We start from the raw sequence: 16,291 nt of genomic DNA on the forward strand, positions 1-16,291 counted from the left end.
CAAGCTGAGTGAATGGTGACCCCAACACAGTAATGTAAGAGTAATGTAACAGTTAGAGTGGCAACCCCTGCAATGACAATTTCAGTACATTTATTGATCTATCAAAATGAAATTTGCACAATTTAGTAGTTTTGACTATTTGCTACCATCATGAGGGGCACTCTCCCGCCAACGGGTCACTGCATATATTTGTTTTACCTCTTGTTCTTCTTATTTTACCTCTAAAATATGTCTGGCCCTCAAACGGTTACTTAAATGAATCCAAGTGAAGCAGCTTAGAGAGAAAACGTTTCACTTATAATGGGCTCCTCCAGCCACACAGTGGCAGCATCCACTTCAGTCTAACATAATAATAGTGTAATAATAATGTTATGCTTTTATGGTCTTATTACCACTCAAAGCTTTTCTTCGCTCACAAGCCATATTCATGCACACATTCATACTGGGCTTTATTCTATGCACTTTATATTGAATTACAGCTGCCCTAGTAGTAAAATATTACTCTGAAAATACAAAAGTGAGCTAAGTGCAATGGCGAGAGTAAACAATGCAGTGTTCCCCTGTGAAATGTAGAAGTTGTATAAAGTAGAATAAAACTGAATAACTCAAGTAAAGCATTTCACAGCTGTGCTGAAGTGCAGTGCTTCAGTAAATTAACTTCTAGGTTTTATAAACACAGGTCTAAATCAGACAAAGAGAGGCTGCAGAGTTGCTCTAAGGTTCTTTCAGCAATGTCATGGTGGATGCAGCCAACTGCACGTGCACAATTGTTTTTAGTTCCATGCCCAGAGGTGGTATGACAAGTGGCGTGGTGTAATTTATGCCCTCGAAAAGGAAGAGAAGATTAAAAGAACTGCTGCAAGCCATTAATCTCCCAAAGTTACAGTTTATCTCAGGTAGAACAGTATAGTGTGTGAGAGGTGTAGGTTGGCACCCGGCACAAGGACATGCTGCGGCTGCCGATGAAGCTCCCATTGTCGTCTTTCACAGAAACAGAGGACCTACAAGGAAGGAAGACCATTTTTTTAGCCCAGTTCTTATAACTGTACACTTACACATCTACCTGGTTGTTATTGATTATATATTCCAGCAGATAAGCAGAGGAGTAGTAATACTTGCGGTCTTCATTGTAAAGGTGGTCTGATGCTTGGGTTGAGGGATCAGACCACCCCCGTTATATTCCCGTATCCTGCGAGTTCGTGTCCTGAAGAATTATTTAATAGAAACATGATTTTTTCAAAAAATGGTTAAAAAATAAATGTTAGCCAACATTTCTCACACAGCACGCTGCAGTGATGAAATCACATCAAGGAAGTAGAACAGCTCTCTTAACTTTCTCATTCTCATCAGAGAGGAGGGTGACTGGCTGGGTGGGTGCATGCATCTGTTATATTAAGTCAGGACTTGAGTTGCGTGTGTGTGTGTGTGTGTGTGTGTGTGTGTGTGTGTGTGTGTGTCAGGTTGAATTTTTCTTCCTGGAGTGCTCTTGCACAGTCCAAAACACTCACATACCCTTTTAGATCCTTAAATCTGCTCCGGCTCTCCTCTGTTCAGGTTTGAAAGCTCCATGATCACCATCCCTTAAGACTTGAATCTAGGACACATCATTGATGCAATACTCACCAAGAAGTTACTTCCAAATGCATTTCCTTCTGTGATGGGGAAGCCGGGGCAGCAGGTTGAGGGTTGCTGATGCTAACAGACTCAATGAACTGATCCATAAGGCCAGCAATGTTGTGGGGATAGAGCTGGCCTCTCTTAGGGTGGTGATGGAGAGGCAAATGTTGTCCACAATAAAGACGATGTTGGATAATTCCTCCCACCCACTCCGTGACGTGCTGGCTGGCCACAGGAGCACGTTCAGTGAGAGACTGAGATTACCAAAAAGCACCACTGAACGACACAGGAAATCATTCTTGCCTGTGGCCATCTCCCTGTACAACTCATCCACCTAACACACTGTATACTGCAATAGCTACACCCTTTTTGCACACGCTCTTCTTTCTTATTCAGATATTTATTAGTAAGTGATATGTATGTATTGTATATATTGTGCTATTTCTTACTCCTTGTATTGTCTGTTTTTGTTACTGTTTGTACTGGAGCACTGTAACCAACATAATTTCCTCTAGGGATCAATAAAGTATTCTGATTCTGAATGTTAGAACAGGAGGTGTCACCGAGGTGTCCAGCATATGGTCCTGGATGTGGTTCACGATTAGTAAACTTTCACTGTGGTGTAAATACAGTTGTGGTCAGAGGTTTACATCCACTCGCAGGCATGAATATCAAAGTAATTCCAGGCTTTTGATAATTTCTTTTAACTGTTTATTGTACATTGAGTGAATTAACTTGGTGAACCAGTGGGCAGCATGAAGCCTGTATCTGTGAGAGAGGAGGAGCAAGATTATTTCAGGCCCAGGTCAAAACGCGAACATTGTCAGAGAATGAAAGAAAGAAGATGCCTTATTTAGAGAGGTCCGGGCTCGAGCCGAGCTGAGTCTCTGGTCTGTGGGTGGAAGTCCTGTAAAACAACATGGTGGCAGAGAGTGGGCAGGCAGGTGATGAAGGCTGGTGATGGCATCAAGCTCCTTGGTGAAATAGGTAAATCAGTGGAGGAGGTGAGCCTGTTTTAAGGAATGTTGGGAACTTGTAACATGGGTTTTCATGAGAAGCCGTATTCACTTCAGGAGGCAAAACAATCAGGTGAAGTTCAGCAGCCTCTGCAAGCACTAAAAATAGCTCCAAAATAGATACTACTGAAATTTGCAACTGCCAACATGGACAAGCCAAATGCCTTCTGGAGAAAGATTTTATGGTCAGATGCAACAAAGGTGGCGCTATTTGGTCACAATAACAAGAGGCTTGTTTGAAACACCGTATCAGTTGTTTCAAACATGGTGGTAGCAGCATCATGCTCTGGGACTGTTTGTGGATGGAATATTGAAGAAGGAGAACTACCTCAAAGCTCTTCAACTTCTCCTCAAATTAACAGCTAGATGGTAGAAACTTGGCTGTCCAGCAGGACGATGATCCCAAACAGACATCAAAACTGGTTTTGGAATGGCTAAAGCAGGCTAACATAAAGTTTCAGGGATGGCCTTCCCAAAGTTACAACCCCAGTCCTATTGAAAAATTGCTATTTAAATGAACTCTACCAATTGTGACAAGAAGAGTGGTGAAATATTGAGCCAGAAGCTTGTTGATGGCTACCAAAAGCATCTAATTGAGGTGCAACATGCTAAGGAAAATTTTACTAAACATTACTGGAGCTATATGTATATTTTATCTACTATTTATCTACTACTATATTTTATCTACTTGCAGATTGGCTAAGGCCATCTTTGCCACAAGTGCACGGGGATATCGGGACGAGGGGGATTAATAAAGCCATCTCACCACTCTGCCTTCCATGAAGTTTTGTGAAAAAGCTTCAGCAAACAGAGACGATATGAAAAGAGCAAATTCATGCACTGAATATCCAGCACAATCTGGAAAACCTCTGTAAGTGCACAAAGGTGATTCACACTTAAAAATAGATGTTTAATCCACAGCTGTCAATCAAATAGACATCGTTGCCTGGATCTTACACCTGCTATCTCCTTGCTTATTTATGATAACAATGTATAAAGCTGTGTATAGCTGGTAGCCGACTGTTTTGTGGTCTCAACACTGCTTCGGGATTCAACGGAAACGAAGTCAAAGCCAGGGATTGCATTAGTTTGTGCAAACAGTTCACTTTCTCCAGCTGAGGTTCTGTGGTCGTTTCCTAGAGGCTAATGATGAAACCCAGCGCACTGGCCTTTAAAGTTACATGTTTAAATAATGTCCATAAGGCTGTATTCCTTTGCACAGGCCCTGTGCTCCCTCATATGGAACTAAAATAAAGATGTTTGGTTTCTGATCTGCTGGGATCGCAAACACAATAGAAAAAAGAGAACCTGTATTCTTCTGTGTTATCTGAATTAGCTTTAATTAGAGGAGAATGTCACAGAGGATCTTTTGTAGACGCTTTAAATTCTCGTGAGTTGTCATTATTAGCACCCACATCAGTTAGGTTGACAGTCATAAGACAGAAGTAAGACACATTTATCAGCTTTGTGGGTGTTTCATCTTTAAAATCATTTTTAAAACTTAAATTGAAAAAATAAATAATAAATAAATAAAGGACATTTAGAAATCAGATCTTGTAAGGCGAGCCACCTGGGAAGAGAACGCTGTGATCATAGTCGAGATGATCGATGGGTGTCTTTTGTCAGTCTCTGGTTCAATACTGTATATTTAGTGTGGAAACCACGTTGCACAGACAGGAAGGACATATTATTGCTTAAACATGCAAAAAGAGTCTTTCTTTGCTTTCTTTGCCGTCCTCTCGCCAGTGCACTCCCTTATTTATATTCCCCAGATCTTTTCTAAATACATTTTATTCGCTCATGACTCACCTGAACTTGGCTTCAAAATTCAAAGCCGTATCTCAGCCTCATTTCCATTTTAGGAGGTGGGCTTAATCAATTATCACTGATGGTAAACTGAGAGGGGGATGATAGCATTTACTCCTCTCATACAGTTATCTGCAGACATTGTAGTTGCTGAATACATCACAAAATGGCTGTTGAAATGAGGGATTAGGGTGATAAAGAGCGGTGAATGCAGCTGAGCCGTGCAGATCACAAACACAGCCTCAGAGCGCGACACGTGAGATTCCGCTGCTGCCAGCAGACATTCACGTAGGTCACCGAAAAGGAAAATCAATACTGCAAAAAATCTGAGAGATTAATTCTGGCGGTCGTCAAATGAGCCCTGGCAGTACCTTGTATTTTGCTCATTTCCATGAGACTGGAAACCTGCAAGGTCGCAACATGGGGAAAATTCCCAGATAGATGCTAATAGCGAAGAAGACAATAAGAACATTCCTGTTTTTAGTCATGAAGTCGTGAAGGGTAGGACAGATGGAACAACTGCCGGAAAAAGTGTGGACTTTATACCAGTTTTTAAATTGTGTTGATAGGCCACGTAATACCAGAGTTATGATAAAATTATATGCAATGTTTGGTTTTCTTCCTGAATATTATCATTGTTTATATTTACTGCGGGAAGAAACGGTAAAAACTGCGTTTTATGAGGAAAACGCTCAAAAACACTCAACGCCTGTGAGCAAAAACAACACCAAAAATGAATGTTACAGGTGTTACAGGAGTGATACATCTCCTGTTGTCAGGCCTGCAGGTATCAGGCTGTTGTTCTCCTTTATCTCATAGTGGACAGACATTATTTTTTGGAGTGGCAGAATTAATTTGTGTGGCATCAAATTTGATGCAGAACAGCTGATTGTTCTGTAAATAGTTTAAAATGTTTATTAAAAAAAAAAAACCCTTGGCTGCATTTTTAGGTCAACAGCTGCAAAAAACTTGTTTGCAAAACTCTGTTACTTTTTTGAAGAAGTAACTATATAATTAATTGCCCAACATTGGTCATTATATGCTGTATTTTGCAGACAGAGAGTTACAGGACTGTCTCCCAGACCACAGACTCATAATACAAGTCAGAGCTTTATAAAATAAAATAAAAAGAAAAGAAAAAGAAAAAGAAAGCTTTGTTTTCAAAATTGGAGTTCAAGTTATTTTTACTTCCAGTGTTAACATACTACATAAGTCATGAACAAGAATTTTTTAAATTTTCATTATAAGTGGGATAAAGCAGTTAATTAAAAGTAGTCTAACATAAATGCTGTAATTTGATTATTTTAATAAACCATGTAACTTGGATGGATTCGATGCTGGCATGACCACAGTACACACGTCTAATGTTGCTCACAGTGGTCCAAGGGACCGCTCAGGGAGTTTGTGTGTTCGCTCAGACACATGAAAAATTAGAGGGAACATTGCCAGTAACTTCACATGCTTGTTTAAATTCCCCACAGATTTATTTTATTTTGCTAGTTTCATAGGAACATGGCACCATGTATACTGTGCAAAGATCCTGAGCCGCCCCTCATTTCTTAGTGTTTTGTTTGAAGGAGCCAGACTAGTTTTTTAAAGTGTTCTTGAACAATAGTTTTCCAGGCTTTCTGAAGGTCCTTCAAGGTTTTTCTCTGGATCTTTGCTTCTTTTTCACTCATTTTAAATTCAGTCCCTGTACCTGATTATTTTCATGTGGTCGTTAAGCCATTTAAAACTAACCTGCTGAGTATTAATTGCTGTGGGATTATTTTAAACATGTTAAAATAATACAAGAACAAGAAAAAAATAAACAAAAGATACAAAAAATGTTATCATAATAATCTTAATAAACAACCTGTGCAAAAAGGAGAGAAAGTGGATGATTGGTTAAACCCACTATTAATATATAATCCTGTTCTTCCTGTTTGTGTTGTATGCTTTATTAAATCATACCTTAAAATTTGTTACATGTATTTGGTTTTATACCCTCAGTACACATCAAGAGATACACATATTTACAGATATACACACACATACACTGAAAGCCCTGCTTCCTCCTGCAAAAACTTTGCACTGCATTTTAAACGGAGTCATGCTGGGACATTGCTTCAGTTCTGTGCTCATTCTGTTCCACTACTTCACTCCACATACACACATGCAACATCTTTTGAGTTTTGCACAGATACAGGGATATTTTAAATGTAACTTTGAGCAAAAATGTGAAGGAAAAAAAACATAATATTTTCAGGAAGTAGATTGAACTAATTATGTATAAAGCCATAAACGTAAAAATTCACCAGATTAGCGAATTTGAGTATTTCTGATTAATAATTGTTGTTCTCTTCATCCAGTATTATGGAATATCCTCATGAACCTATTATTAATTCAAGTATAAAAAAGGCACCAAACTAAGGGATGAACCTGTTGTGTCTACAAATAACAGACAACTTAGTAAACAACTCATTTTAAACTGTGTCTTAAGGCACTTTGTTACTAGCAGGTGGTTACAAAAACACATAATTTGTTCCCATTCCTTTAGCCGAAGCTCCAAAAAATACCAAAGATAACACAGTTTGACAGACATAAAATAGTGTTTTTGCTCTAACAACTTGATTCCCAAAGACCCGTTGGCACATCTCTGCATGGTGTGCAGTGTATCTTTAAAAAACTGAGAAAACTGGAGGACAAAATAAGAAGTGGCAGGCCTGACAAACTAACTACAGCAGATGAGCAACATCTGAAAGTCATGTTCTTAAAAAATAGGAAAAAATCCAGCAAATACCTGACACAGGACCTGAAAGATGCATCTGGCTTCTAAATTGATCCATCTGCTGTTTGTTGAAGAAATGGTCTCAGTGTGAAGAGTGGCTGGCAAGAAGGGAGAAAAGTACAGAAAATTACAGAAGAACTGGACTGAAAATCAGTGACAGCAGGTCTTATGGAGTGATGAGTGCAATTTAGAAAATTTTAGTTCAAATCATCATCAATATGTACAGACGAGCTCAGGAGAGAGGATCAACAGTGAGTTCAAAGAAGACGTCAGGATGTCCTTAGAGAAGCCTGGAGAACTGAGATTATCTGTTTTTTAAAAGTTTTTAAAATGTACTTCAGGTAATTAAAATATGTCAACCCCTGGTTTTAGTTTTTACACAAGTTTAGATCTATCAGAGAACTGGAAGTGCTGGTGGATGAACAGCTGGACGAAAGCACAGTCTGTAGGTTCAGTTAAATGGCTACTGACTGTAGCTTTATATTTCTATTGGACAAGCACTTGTGTCCACAGTGATGATTACTACTACTACAACACACAATTCTGACCCTCTCATTACAACACTATGCTCTGAAACATTAATATTACTTTGCCATGTACTACCCACCAAAACACTCACTTATGGCAATGATACCACTCCAGAGCAGCAGCCTACCTTATCAGGATGCTATACCATAAAAACAGGAACTCAGAGCACCAGCCTAGTCTTCAAACTCCCCACACCTAATCCATAGAGACTTGTATCCCAGAGGACCCAAGTTCCATGACCACAGGACACCCCCAACGGTCCTGTGTCCATACCCTGATGGATCACAGCTGTTCTGGAGGCGCGAGGTGGACCCACACAATATTAGGCAGGTGGTCGCAAAGAAGCTGATGGGTTTATGCCTTATGAAGAAGAAAGAAGAAGCATTCATGAGGGTAAGCCATGTGGAGAAGTTGAATAGATAATGACTCCCTTTTGTGGTTTATCGAGTCATTATCTTGAAGGGGGGGGAAAAGGCAGGATTTGTCCAGAGAAAAGGTCATAACAGAGTTCATCATTAGGATTCCCTGAGGGGTCTGTGTAACAGTAATCCATCAAGATGCTGCACCTGCAAAGGGACAAAACTGTGAGATGGGATGAAGGATAGAGATCCAACTGCACATGAGAACGCTGCAGACTGGCGCCTTCATGTAGAATAATAACATAATGGCATAATGAATGTAGGCAAAACAAAGAAAAAAGAAGTAAATATGTAAAAGTGATAGTGGAAAAGATTCTGTTGAGACCTGCAGTATATCAAAAATATTATCTTTACTTCACCACATATAAGCAACATTTATAAAAACATAAGATATTGAGGAGGAAACAGTGAACTAGAGATCATTGTGTGATTGGATTACACCAGTTTTAGCTCATTTATGGGGAAGTACTCAAGGGTAGGACCACACCCATTTATGAGCTTGACCTTGATCGCTGTATCTGACACGTTTGTGATGGACAAATAAGGTAGACCCTGATTATTCTGTTTTTGGGGGGGCCAATTCAAAGAAATCTAATATAAATAGATCAGCTATATTCTGTCTTAAATTCATATTATTTTACTTTCTCTGAAATACCCATCGTGCATTTTCCTGCGTTATTTAAAAATAATACAATGTCTGCACACTGGTGCTGATAAATCAGTGATAGACCATAATGAGCCCATCAGTATGTCCACTGAATTCTATTATAAACACAGGTGAATACTCATTACCACATTTGTGGCTGTTCTGACTGTATCCAAGGCCACATTTTTTGCCACACACACACAATCCCGACACAGACACACACACACACATTTTTTATACTTTTTTTTTTCTATGTTTGTATTGTTCAAACCCATGGATACACAGATGTTCAGACCAAGGTCAGCATTGGCTATAGTCAACTAGTTATCTAATTAGTAACAAATTTACTGCTCATGAAAAGTGTCAGAATGTCCATATACACAGACGTACATGCTTAATCCCTCAGATGAAATAGGTTGTTTCATTTTCACGGACTTCATCAATGTTTTAGGAAATGTTTTAAACTAAAATAAATTTAAATCCTCAGGGCTTTGAGAGAGGTGAGTGAGTGAACCTGCATTATTATCAGCTGATCATAGATGGGTTGCTTATCACAGAAATAGTTCAACAGAAGTAGAGAGATGAGGAGGTAAATACCACTTTTGTATATCTTTGGTGACGATTTTGTGAAATGACAGTCAAGAAGAGCTAAGACTGAAAAAAAATGCAGCTAGCCTGTCGAAAGGTAATCTGTATCTATCTGGTTGTGGTTTAAAATTTCTGTTAGTGTGCATTTGAAAAAACAAGTCTCTTAAACTTCAGAGTGAATTCTTAGCTTCAGAAGTGCTCTTTAAGTGATCTATTTACTTTCAAACAAAGCAAAGCTACATATATTCAGTTTCAGGCAACATCAGACATCAACAGCTAATCATTGGAGATGCATAACACAGACACAAACGCACACAGAACACACACACATGCATACACATATATAAACCACAGTTTTGATACATGTGGAATTTCCAGCAGACAGCAACAGCAGTTAGAGGGAGCATGAGAAAATAAAGAAGTGTCAGGGACTGAGTGGTCCCAGTAGGAGCATTAGGAGCTGTAACCCAGAAACTTGAACAGTGTCTCCAGCAGATCCTAGGGGCAACATCATCGGTCTCTGTCCAGAAGAGCATAATCCTAGGAACAGGTTAGAGCGCACCGAAACCTCAAACACTCAGGCCAAATAAAGTAGACACTTTTTTTTTTTATCTTAAAATGATTATTTTACTTGTCTTTTTTTTTTAGTTTTACTGTTTTTATTTTAAAATCAGAATTTATATCCACCACAAACGTATATTTAAAACTTGAATGCAAACAGAAACTGGAAGCTGAATTCAAAAACAGATCAAGAAATCCACCTGCTTGAATTCACTCACTATTTCCTTTTGATATTGTACAGGGTTTGAATACTATAACTTTTCACAGGAAAACAAAGACCAGACAAAACAATGGCGTCTCTAATCTGTGATTTGATACATATACTGGTTACAAAAATGGAAAGAAAGAGAAAAAACACGCTTGTTAAAAATATGGAGTCATTAAATGCAACATTTTCTAAACACGATTATTATGCAAACCCACAAAAGATGAAACATTCTGAGGTATTGAACGCAATAAATATACAACACCTTAAATGATACACATGTTGCACAACATGCAGATGTTTATTTAAAGCTTGGATTCCAAACACCTGAGGCTGCTGTTGTCGCTGGGGGGCGGGGCTTCAGCAGGAAGCGGAGCAACAGCAGGAAGAAGCACACACTGACCACACTCAGGATGACCACACCTGAGATCAGAGCACTGGTCACTGGGTTCATTGAATGGGAGAGATCTCCAGAGGCTGGGAGATGGAAAGGGAAAGAAACTGAAAACAAGCTCTCGGATGAGGTTTTTACCACGAGCTGAGCCCGAGTCTTTCCCTTGCAGGAACAGAAGAGGGTTTGCTGTAAACAGTCATTTCAAAGGGAATCTGCTGTCATGATAGTTTACAACACTTTTATGTTTCGCAACATTGCGTAATGGCACTTACCGAGCTGGGAGTTGTTGACAGGAGTTTCATCTGTAAAGCAATTTTTAAAGCGCTTATTGGATTCATTTTTACTTCAGCAGTCCTAATTGAAATCAGCTTTAAATTAGCAGTTTGACATTTCAGGCTGTTGCTTCTTATTTTGACTGGATTGCTGCACTCTCAGCAGGAAAGCAAAGCAGCATGTCTCTCAAAACTATTCCAGTAAAAGTGGGTTTATAGTTCATACCACTCCTGGTGATGATTGGACCGGCAGAGAGGATGGCGTTCCCTGATGCTGCTGCCATGGAATCAGGGGTCTCCTCTTCCCTTTTGCGCCGCCGCCCACAGATCTGCCAATCACATCGTCAGATTTCAGTCCTCAGTGAGGTGAGGAAACAGGTGGTGAGTCACAAACGGAGATTTTCACTCTTACAGGCATTAACATGATGCAGTCATCGGCCCGGCAAAGCTTGGTGACGCAGTGCAAAAACACAGTCGACATCTTCTGGTGCCTGTGTTTAACGAAACGGAAAACCTCAAAGGAAAAACGGCCCATCTGGCTCTTCCCGTTCTCCAAAACTGTCGTCTGGGGATCTTTATAGCAACTGTATGGAAGCAGACCCAGCAGAAATGCTAGATTTAATGTCTATGAGTACCCTTAAGAACTCTTTAGGAAGAGAAAACGTGGCATTCAATGAGGATAAGCCATGTGGAGAACCTGAATAGGTAATGACTCCCTTTTGTGGTATCGAGTCATTATCTTGAAGCAGAAAAAAAACGCAAGATTTACCCAAAGAAAAGGTCATAGCGGAGTTCATCATTAGGATTCCCTGAGGGGGTTGTGTAACAGTAGTCCATCAAAATGTTCCACCTGCAAAGAGGCAAAACTGAGATGGGATGGAGGATAGAGATCTAACTGCACATGAGAAAACTGCAGCCTGGCGCCTTCATGAAGAATAATAACATAATAGCATAATGAATGTAGGCAAAGCAAAGAAAAGAGGAGTAAATCAGTAAAAAATGATAGTGGGAAAGATGCTGTGGAGAACTATATTTAAAATATCCTTTCTGCTGCAGTAATAGGTTTGTTATGGTAAAGAGTCTTGCACATCTATGACGTGAAAATTATGGAAATTCAATAGTGAATAGCTGGGTTTTGTGCGGTACCGTTTGTCTAAGTTTGTGGCTTTCACAGCAGCAAATACTCTGGTTTTCAGAGCCAGTCCAGCCATGGGGATAGAGAGAGGCTGATTGTATGCTGAATCCTGGAGAAAAAAGAAAAAGAAAAAAAAAAGTTGATTATTCACTCAAAACATGGCATAAAGCAAATGAAGACACTGAATCAGTCTTTACATAGCTGGTGTTATTCTATAGTTTTGCTATTTTTCTGCTGTTCAGAGCAATTTTTGCACAGGTCTGTAGCCAAACAAGCATATGTGACATTAATTGTTAAAGAAGGAGCACAATTATATGCAACACAGTGATTATGTTGTTTAAAGTAAGTACAGAGTATTCTAAACAGTGTGATTTTAAACAGGATTACATAGCAAACCTTTTGTGGAATATTGTTGTTGGTGGAAAAATACATGGGCTATTACAGAAAACCAACTTTTGTTGTTTTCATGGAGTTAGTTGGAAACAGTGAAAATACTCAGCACTGATAATTAAAAGACATTAAAAGATGTTATATGAACATCGAACCGAGGCACTAAAAACAAACCAAACATGCTCATCCAGACATGTGCCAGTTCTAATGTCTATTTTGTTTCATATGAATTCCTCTGCACCTCTTAAGCTAGAAATGGAAATATATTTTTATTCCAGCGCTGCTTTGTACTCACGTTGTACAGGATCATACTGAGCGTGCTCACAAAAGTACCGTTGCTGTCTTTGACAGACACAGCTGCAGAGGATCTGTGGAGAGACGGAGCCTTTGTGAGCCTTGGCTTAATAAATAACATTTCGGGAGCAGAGGTTTCGATTTAGTACAGTTATAAATCAGCTGCGCTTTTATTTATATACTTGTCTGATTTACGAAGGTCAGAGAATAATATATGTGAATAATAGATGTGAATAATAAAATTAATGGTTTGAAAAAATACTGTGAGGCACAAAGTCACTGAAGCTTTTAAACTGGGAATTTAATTGTTAGCACTGTTTTTGAAAGCTATAAGTGAATCTAATTAAATGAATATATCTTAAAGCCAGCCTTTCAGGATTAACTCTGCAAAGCAACTCCTGCAAGGTGCAGCTCTCTTTTGGACACTGATGGATGCTTTGGCAGAAACTCACGATGCCAGCTGTGAGTTATTGACCAGGTACTCCAGCGGGTAGCTGCAACTGAATTTATACAACAAACCAGGCAGATAGCTGATTATAGTTGGTGGGTCAGGGGTGTCGATGTAGCCTGATATATTCCCAATTTGTACAAGAGACATGTTCCCATAGGCAGTGGGCCCGTAGGCTGTGCTGACCTGCAGAGAGAAACATCGGCCAGTCACTTTGCTCCAACGTCAATACACAACATGATGAAGCTGATTATTGATTAGAATAAAGCCATGCGCAGTGCTCGAGTATTCTTTACCACCAGACTGTTGCCGCAGGCCTCCAAAGTGCTGAGGCTGATGCTGAACAGAAGTGCTGTGGGGAAAGTGTTGTTGTTGATGAAGCCGCGACACTGGGCTTCGCTGTGATGGCCGTTGAGGGCCAAATCTGCGTCGGTGTAGCCGGAGAAGAGAACAGGACAGAAGTTGATCTTCAAAGTGATGGTCTGAACCCCGCAGTACACGCTGATGTCCCTTTCACCTGGAGGAAGGCGGGAGACGGAGGTTCAGAGAGAAAAGTTGGCAATGTAACTTTAATAATTGAAATCAAGATAAAAATCAAGACATGCTGGTTCATGCAAGGCAGAAGTTACACATTTTTCTAATTAAGGCTTTTATTCACTTTTGTACAGGAATTTTCACACAAGTATGAAATTACTAACCGAGCTCTGTGGAGGCAAAATCAATCAGGTAAATCAATCTAGTGTAATTTTGTAGATCATAGCGGGAGATTGCCTCAAAATGTCTGTATCCAGGAAATGTTTGTCATAATAGGGCCATAAACATTGTAATTAAAATATTCGATGCATTAAATTATTTATGTGGTTCACATGTTTTTTTAACTATAAATGAAGCTTCCAGCTTAGATAGGTAGAAAGGTATTTTGATGATCTATCTAAGTATAAAGATATAACTTTATCGTCCTCAATATTAACTCTCAATAAGGAAATAAATGTTATTAGAAACGCCATCAGTAAAAAAAGCTTCAACCTACCAGAACTATTTGTGCTCATTTTAATGTGGCTGCTACTTTTGCTGCTCATAGATCTACCGTGTTCCACACCTGTTGGCAGACGTGTGTGGACGGCAAAGAGAGAACCTGCTGGGGAGGATTCTCACCTGGAAACCTGCTGTGGTGGTTGGCATCGCAGTTGTATCCATTAAACTGTGTGGAGACTGACGCGGCGTTACTCAGGAGCAGGAAGATAAAACCCATTCGTGTCATTTCCGCGCCTAAGAGAGGTTTGTCCGCTGTCATCTTCAGAAGGTCACCACTGCATTAGCCACATTCCTCAGGTACGTGTTAAGAAACAGCACTTATCTCAAAATTAGATGTTCAAAAACAATGCCTGTTGTTTCCTGACTGCTCCACGGTTTGACCTCTATCAAAGTAGTTCAGCCTTCTTTCCCCACGTCCCCTAATCCTTCTTGTCCTGCTCCCCCTGCACCCTTTTACCTCAGTTGCTCATGTTGGCCGAATGCCTCCATTACCCAACCCCTTTTAAACTGAGGTCACCCCTCTTTGCGGCTCATTTCATCCCACCCCCCCACAACCCCACAACCCCCCCTCCGTCCACCCCCACATCTATTATTTTTCCACACCTGTTTACCTGTCTCCTGCCTTTTCCAAAGTAATTGGCTGGAACCCCTCTTCACCTGGTTAGCGATGAGAGAAAAGTTCAACTCTGTGGCATGCAGCTCTGGTGGCACAGAGTACCTAAACTAAACACAGCGTCAGCCTCACATGTATCTCTTGTGTGTGCACAGATGACAAAGATACCTCGACAAAAACCAGCTGCGGTGCAGAATATGGGAAACTCCATCAGATCTGAATGGACTGGACAAATCTTTTCACCATGCCAAGAAACCTGAGCGTACTCAGAGGGTTTCCACTCATCTCTCCACAGTCTGATCTCTGTCTGTCAGATCACACAAACGGCGAGTCTCAGCAGGGGGGGGCCCAGCTCAGGAATTAAGCTGTCATCGGCTCCTGCTCCGGCCCACATTCACATCAACATAAAAGTCAACTCACGGTCTGATGCAGGGCTGTGTGTGGGTAATTGTGATGCACAAGACATCACTTAGAGTAAAGGCATTCAGTGGTACAGCTACGGCACAGTGCTTTCAGCATTGCAGAAGGAAAAAGTGGACTCTAGCGTGTGCTTTTATGCCGTGTTTCTCTGCCTCGAGATAACCCGCTCACCTTGGATTTTACTGCAGTCCATCTAACAAAACATTATTATGTCGCACTTGTAGCATAACACAAAAAAACTTGTTCTTCTGAAGTTCCTTGACCTTTTAAAATGATCTACTCATATTTAAAGAGGTGTAAGAGAGTGTTGCTGGAGTCTTTTGTGATGCTGCTGAGCTCAGTCCAAGCCTGTGAGCATGAATTTATACAAATGGGTCACAAATATGGAAAAACAACTTCAAATATGAGCAAGTATAATTTTTCACGACAGCTGTAACTACAGCATTTTTTAGGAAATATTTTGATTATTGGATTTGGTGTTTAGTGGGTATTGGCAGCAGATCTGCCCATTTTCACCGTGATCGAGGAACATTTCACTCTGTGCAAATATGCAGCTCACTTTGTCCTAATGTTTATGTGGATATAAATAAAGGAACTCAATAAGCTTTACAATATGTGCCATATTTTTCAGAATGCTCGGTTTTGATGCATTCATGGAATTGGTTAATAGGAAAGTTGGTATATTGGATTATTGGCAGACTGTAAAATACCTGTGAACAAAGCACAGAGAAGAAATTGCTTAAAGATTAATCCAATTTGTGACTCATTTGTCAGACAATCAATGTAAGTCTGGTTTGCTGTAGTTTATGAACAAAGTGACAACAATTTTCTATTTTTCATTCTTATTATTTCTTTTCCATCTGTGTCTTTCCTGTAGAGGAAAAAAGGAAAAAATATCTCAAAGCAAATAGTTTCTTTGTTTTTTAGATGAGCAGAAATAAACTTTTCTGTACCCTGCTGTCCTCATTCCTTTCTCTGAGTAATGACAAACAAACAGATGTGGAATTAAAGCACCTTCAGTGGTGTCTAAAGGGCCTTGAAACAGTCACATGCTTAAGATTGCTGAAAGTTGCTTATAAAATTCATGCTCGTGCAGTTCCCTGAAACAGAAATGTTCTAAACAGGACATTACTT

The 16,291-nt window shown here is 39.8% G+C and overlaps 1 protein-coding gene and 1 long non-coding RNA gene across 2 annotated transcripts; one reads left to right on the forward strand and one right to left on the reverse strand.

The window, feature by feature from the left end:
* Positions 1 to 9,318: 9,318 nt before the first annotated feature.
* LOC120719379 (zona pellucida-like domain-containing protein 1) lies at positions 9,319 to 14,414 on the reverse strand. The gene is made up of 10 exons (XM_040008514.1): positions 14,245 to 14,414; positions 13,386 to 13,606; positions 13,094 to 13,275; positions 12,643 to 12,715; positions 11,969 to 12,066; positions 11,592 to 11,672; positions 11,235 to 11,406; positions 11,049 to 11,151; positions 10,823 to 10,852; positions 9,319 to 10,633 (listed from the first exon to the last, which is right to left on the reverse strand). Exons 1-10 carry the CDS (start codon positions 14,381 to 14,383, stop codon positions 10,458 to 10,460), a joined length of 1,275 nt encoding a protein of 424 aa, XP_039864448.1. The 5' UTR covers positions 14,384 to 14,414; the 3' UTR covers positions 9,319 to 10,457.
* On the forward strand, positions 13,546 to 16,123 carry LOC120719380. The gene is made up of 4 exons (XR_005692674.1): positions 13,546 to 13,652; positions 13,758 to 13,815; positions 14,171 to 14,421; positions 14,893 to 16,123. It is a non-coding gene; the product is annotated as an uncharacterized LOC120719380 (long non-coding RNA).
* The last annotated feature ends 168 nt before the right edge of the window (positions 16,124 to 16,291 follow it).

The sequence above is a fragment of the Simochromis diagramma genome, unplaced genomic scaffold, assembly GCF_900408965.1.
Source record: "Simochromis diagramma unplaced genomic scaffold, fSimDia1.1 OVJJ01000344.1, whole genome shotgun sequence".
In the NCBI taxonomy this organism is placed as follows: domain Eukaryota; kingdom Metazoa; phylum Chordata; class Actinopteri; order Cichliformes; family Cichlidae; genus Simochromis; species Simochromis diagramma.

Coding starts and splice junctions, on each gene's coding strand:
- LOC120719379 (XM_040008514.1), bottom strand. CDS start 14,383: ATGACAGCGGACAAACCTCTCTTAGGCGCGGAAATGACACGAATGGGT. Junction 12,716..13,093: donor AATAACTCACAGCTGGCATC/GTGAGTTTCTGC, acceptor GTCTCTCCACAG/ATCCTCTGCAGCTGTGTCTG. Junction 10,634..10,822: donor TGTCAACAACTCCCAGCTCG/GTAAGTGCCATT, acceptor TCCATCTCCCAG/CCTCTGGAGATCTCTCCCAT.